Here is a 6078-nt window from a genome sequence, read left to right on the forward strand (position 1 = left end):
TTGTAAACTTATTATTCCTCATATAACAAAACAACTCGATACAAAAAACTTATCAAATTACCATAAAAGAATGTCAAAAAAATGCAAGAATTTTTTTTCGAAGGCTTCGAATTCAAAAACCCTAATAAACCAAATTTCCCATTTGTTTCCGGTTTTCATCATAGACAAGCTGGAAGTGCAAACCCCTTGCAAACAAATGCCAGAACAATGTACACTATCACCAGGAGAAGAATTACCATAGCAACCCTACATTTAAAGTCCATTAATTATTATTAGCTCAATAATCTATAAAGATAAAATGTATATAGGTTAGAGGATATACATAAGTTTGACATTTTTCCACCACATTGTATTCCTGAATCTTCTAGACTGCTTTCTGAATCGAAAAGTATTCGTTTGCATATTTGCAGTTTTATCAACAAGTGTTTCCAATCGATCACCCCTCTCAAGAACTTTGTCAATATTTTGAATCATTACACTTCTTACCTGTTTATAAAAGCATACAATTTCATCTTTAGGTATTTACTTTACAAAAATTGATTTAACAAAAGTATTGGAATGTTAAGTTAAGGAAACTCACCTGACTCATTTCACCTTTTAAACGGTTTATCCTGTCTGCATTGGGATCACTGGAGTAATACTCCATTTGTTGGCTCAAAACCCTAGAAAACTCATCATTCATTTCATAAGCTTGGGCTGTTAGAACTGCTCGACCATATGTTCTAACGAATCTCTGATGAATCTCTTCAAGAAATGTAAAAGGAATTCGTCCTGTAAAATATAGATATTGCCGCTATTGATCATATTCTGCCAACCATTAATGGCGCAATCGACTAGTTGTTTTAATGAACTTGAAATTGAAAAAGAGTAGAAGTGAAATGATTGAATGTGTATTTGATCACTGATATTATATGTCGATATGAAGTATTGGATTTTATGGATCTACGAATCCCTGTGTGGAAGGAACTGGATTCAAATTTCAAATTATAAACATAAACGACCTTCATAAGGCAACAATGCTGCTCGAAGAACCCTAGATTATCAAAATCAAATCAGATATGCAAGTTTCAAATTGAATTACTGTCGACAGAATAGCGAGACCTGATCTTCGGCTCAAATCATACAATATGATCACAAATTCATCTAATGGAAATGAATCGATCTTATAATAATAGAACGAATTTTAAGCAAACAATAAGAACAGAGCTGTTATTATTAGCTTACTTCCGGCATCATCATCGGCCATACAGAGAATAGTGAGGCCATCAGTCCGTTTAACGTGAAAAATATACCGATCTTGCGAATACGAAACATTCATATCATTGTTTCCGGGGATTTTCTCGAGAATTTGTCTGGCGATGGTGCTCGCGTTGGTCGACGTACCACTGAATTCCGCCAACAGAACAGATCCTCTCGCCACCAGCGTGTAAAGAATTGTCATCTCTACCTTGACACAATGCAGAGAATTTGATAAAGCAAATGAGAGATTGTGATAGAGGAGAGGGAAATTAGGATTTGTTTTGTTAGAATTCAGTGGAAAAGGAGAATTGAATAAGGAGATTGAGAAAAGTTCATGGAAGCCACGATTACTAATGCTTTCATGTTCATGTGTTAATGTGATACTGAAAATAAAAAGTGTAGGAAGAGTAATTCCTTTGGACCCATCAAATCGTGTATATATATATATATATATATATATATATATATATATATATATATATATATATATATATATATATATATATATATATATATATACTAGCAGTGTACCCGCGCAAAGCGGCGGGGCATGTAAATTCTTTCGATGATATGTTTCCTCTATAAAAATGTTATGTTACAAAAGAAAGTACATGTCGAAGACAAAATAATCAAACTATGGTGTTATTTGGGAGATGAAGTTATTTTTTGTTCCTGGACGGTAGACTTTATAGCAGAGGAGGAAACAAAGAGGTATATGTGATTGGATGGATATTTGAATCAACATGCTAAATTTAAGGATATCTAAAAGGGTTCAAAATTTGAATGAATACGAAATTTGAGGGAACCATATCAAATTGCTGAGAAATATAAAGAGATTTGATGATAAATATTTGAATTCAAAATTTGGTTAAAATTTAATATTATTTTATTAATGGTTACTTGTACTATCAGCTTCATCATTTGGACGTCTTAAAAAATATTATTATTATAATCAATCTATTTATAGAAATAATTAGATTTCTTTTTATAAGATAGTAAATATATATATATATATATATATATATATATATATATATATATATATATATATATATATATATATATATATATATATATATATACCAACTAATGGTGCGTACGTCAAAATTCGTATCTTTGGACAAAAAAAAGTTTACTCTTGTACCATTGGTCTTGATGTAAATTTGGTCTAAAATTTTTGAAATTTTTTATAATAATGAATTTGTCACTTATTATTTTATTTTTTATTTTTCTTTTATTACAATAATAAAAAATAAAAATAAAACAAAAATAAAATACATTTCTCTCTTTCTCATAAACTAGAAGAATCAGACACAATACACCATTTCCCCATAATCTCTCTCTCTCTCTCTCTCTCTCTCTCTCTCTCTCTCGGAAAATTGACCAGCTAGGAAGCCATCGGTGTACCATCGCCGATCCCCGGCCGAAAACTCTCCACTGATCTTTAAACATTACCAACGGCGACTTCCAGATTTGAAAATCGACATGAAGATTCGTCATCTTCTCTTCGGATCTGTTCCCCTTCGATTTGAAGATCCTAAAGTCGGATCTACCTCCTCCCATGGAGGTTTTAGACAGGCCCGTCTTTTAAGGGGACCCAAATTTTTTATGGAAATTATTATATTTAGAAGATAGTACAAATAATTTTCTTTTAATTATTGATTTATTATAAAAAACTTGATGACATTTGTTTTTTTAAAGGATCATTTTTTCTCTCGCCCTGGGTCCAAAATATGTTTGGAACAGCCCTAGTTTTAGATCTGAACAAGTTGTTAAGGTTTGCAGATCCAACAATGACACTTTTCTCTTTCTCTTTGTCACTTGGGTTACAGATGATGACGTCAATGGATTTGTTACCTCTGTCAACTAACACCCTTTCTATGGCAACAAACTGATTGTCTAAGCCGGAGAAGGAAGACTCCGATGGTCTTTTACGTCGTCATAATTGGTTTGGTTGTTCCGTAATCTTCGTTCTCGCTTCACCCCTTCACAAATGGAGTTCGTTAATTTTTTCTTCACCTCGTTCTCGCCGGTGATGTATAGACGAAGTTGACGTAAGAGACAAATGTTGACGTTGGTTCTCTCTTACAGTATGAAGAGGGAGATGGAGTTTTAGGAGTGAGAATGGGTGGGTGGGTTAGTAATAGGTAGGGGTGGGGTGATATTTTAAATTTAGATAAATGTTAAATTAAACAAAAAATAAAAAATGAAAATATAAATGATAAATTCATCATTTTGAAAAAGTTTAAAACAAATTGAACCACAGAGTTTTGAGTTCAAACTTTTTGATCCAAACACAGAGTTTTGACATATCATAGAGATCATTCTTACAATTTTGTCTAAAAGCAATTATTGTATAATAGTAAAGGATAATTATACAAAATCCAATTAACTCTATAATAACGATAATAGTTTACTACCTTAATACATGTGTTTTATCTTGACAATTTAAATAACAAAATAATACATAGCAAATAACATACTAAAAATAAACAATAATATATATATATATATATATATATATATATATATATATATATATATATATATATATATATATATATATAAACTAATAAATCGTAAAACAAATAATATTTAGATAGTATATTGACATTTTAGTGAGAGATTCGACTATCAATTTTGAAATTTCTAATTTCATGTTGATCTTTTCATAAATCATTCTTGATTTTATGGGATATTTCATATTAAAACAGAAATTTATCAAAAACGAATTCAAATTCCTTTTTTATAATAAGTAGAGGGGAATCGAATGTTTTGAAAATAAAGAAACGAAATTGGGTTTAATTAGGTTTAATATTTTTCTCTTTCGTCTTTATTCGCATAAATAATAATATAGTCGTCGGCCCCAAACTAGAGTTCCTTCCTTGGCTTCTTCTACTGTTTCGTGTACTTCTATCTCCTCCTTGGATGACCCTTACATTTGAGCCTTCTATCTCATCCTCAAATGGACCTTGGATGACCGCTACCTTCGAGCCTTCTATCTCATCCTCAGATGGACCCTACCTTTGAGCATTCTGTCTCCTCGTCAGATTGCCCCTCGTTTTGGCTCGCCTCTTCCAATGTTGTTGTTGCCTCCCTCTGACAACACCTTATCCATCGGGAAGCCTTTGATTTGTAATCGTCTCTATATCAACATTGTGGTCGCCAATATCGACGACATTGGCTCCGTCTGCCGTAACTAGAACTCTCTTTCTTTCTCGTTACCTTTCTTCGGACTCCTCAATCGTCGCCTTCATCGGCTCTCTTCTTCTTCTACAATAGAACCGCTTCTGGCCGCCGCTTCTTCTCACCTCTTCTTCGACGAAAAGTCGTTGTTAGCCGCCATCGTTAGAGCCCTACCATCGCTGATGCTGTTGTCTACATCTGTGTTTATATGTTTTGTTTACTTCTTTATTTTAATCGTCTCCACCCGATCTAAACTGTAGTGGGATGTTAGTGATTAGGATTTAGGTCCAAACCTAAGTATTTTTTATACATTGTTATGTAATTGTCTTTTAAGTAATCAAAGAAGTCATTATCTTACAAGTATGGGATTACCTAATAAAATGTATTTTGACAAAAAGCTTTCCAACAATTTCGCTTTGCCACGTATAAGTTCGTATTCAAGGTAAAATCGTTAATTTTTGACAAACTATGATAATAGACAACGAGCACTAGGGGAGAGCTTGCCAGCTTGGTAACATCAAGCAACTCATCGATTATTAGGGATTATTAGAAGGATAACATTTTAAAATTTTTTAAATCAGATCATCTTGATACTGTCATCATTGTTTTTTTAGGAATAACCTTTTTTTAGTGTATTCTTTTTGATGTCGTCATAGATATGCATAAAGTCTATTACCAAAAAGGTTTGGTTTTTTAGTTGGTTCTTCAAATCCGAACTTACTTAAAAGTGAAAGCCTTCTCAATTAAGCCTCATATGCAATCTGGATAATGGGTCTAGTTTGGGCCCAAAACTTAGTCCTTTTATTTAAGTTTTTATTTTTATTATTTCCACACTACTATGTAATTAGTACTACGAATTATATTAACTTTTTAATTTTTAATTATAAAGTAGGTTATAACCCGTATAATATATAGTTGGTAAATTAACGAAACATAGATAATAATTGTAATAAAAATATTTTAAACAAGTATATATTGGCAAAAAGGTTGGCTAAAACATTCAAAATTTAAATAAGCTTGTAGAAATGATCAAGATTTGTAAGGTAAATTATTTTGATAAATTTGGAGATTGTATTGTGTTTATGTATGTTTTTCTATGTTACCTGTTTGTGTTAACATGCTCCCGTTGCAATTGAGATTTCATGAAATTACCTGTTTGTGTTAACATGTTCCTGTTTGTGTTAGTCGACATTTTGATTTTTCAATGTGATGGATGGAAACATGCATGTGTGGACCTTACAGGGGTATCCCTTCTTGTGGGCTTGAGGGCTGAGGGTTTTACGGCAGGACATACTGCTTTAAATGCTGCTACATGCAAAATCACCAAATGAAAAATCGTGCATAAAAAAAACACGTTTTCATACAATTTGCAATTGATACGTTTAGTTTCTTCATGCCAGATGCGATGAAGATTCTTAATAAAGTACAACGAATCATGCATAACAATGTTATATCCTTAGATCTATGAATGTAGTCTTCAAATGAATTAACTGTATCATACAAAAAGACTTAGCGGTGCATATTATTGCCCGTTTGTCATCTCACTCGTTATACATTAAAATTGACAAAAAAAAAAAAAAATAAATAAATAAATAAAGTATTTCTCAATATTTAATGTTTATGTTTCGCATTTCAATAAGTTTCCTTTGTTTA

General features: G+C 31.9%; 1 protein-coding gene across 1 annotated transcript; it reads right to left on the reverse strand.

Annotated features, from left to right (window-relative positions):
• LOC145001701 (vesicle-associated membrane protein 711-like) lies at window positions 1–1611 on the reverse strand. The gene is made up of 4 exons (XM_078961051.1): window positions 1225–1611; window positions 581–771; window positions 323–486; window positions 1–246 (listed from the first exon to the last, which is right to left on the reverse strand). The coding sequence occupies exons 1-4, from the start codon at window positions 1439–1441 to the stop codon at window positions 159–161; spliced, it is 660 nt and encodes a 219-aa protein (XP_078817177.1). The 5' UTR covers window positions 1442–1611; the 3' UTR covers window positions 1–158.
• Window positions 1612–6078: the final 4467 nt, after the last annotated feature.

This window comes from Lactuca saligna, chromosome 6, assembly GCF_052625555.1.
Source record: "Lactuca saligna cultivar CGN05327 chromosome 6, ASM5262555v1, whole genome shotgun sequence".
Classification (NCBI taxonomy): Eukaryota; Viridiplantae; Streptophyta; class Magnoliopsida; order Asterales; family Asteraceae; genus Lactuca; species Lactuca saligna.

What these genes read in the sequence shown, in the direction of transcription:
- LOC145001701 (XM_078961051.1), bottom strand. Translation starts at nt 1,441, where the DNA reads ATGACAATTCTTTACACGCTGGTGGCGAGAGGATCTGTTCTGTTGGCG. An exon ending in GGCCGATGATGATGCCGGAA is followed by an intron (nt 772 to 1,224) that starts GTAAGCTAATAA and finishes TATATTTTACAG; the next exon opens with GACGAATTCCTTTTACATTT. An exon ending in TGGAAAAATGTCAAACTTAT is followed by an intron (nt 247 to 322) that starts GTATATCCTCTA and finishes CTTTAAATGTAG; the next exon opens with GGTTGCTATGGTAATTCTTC.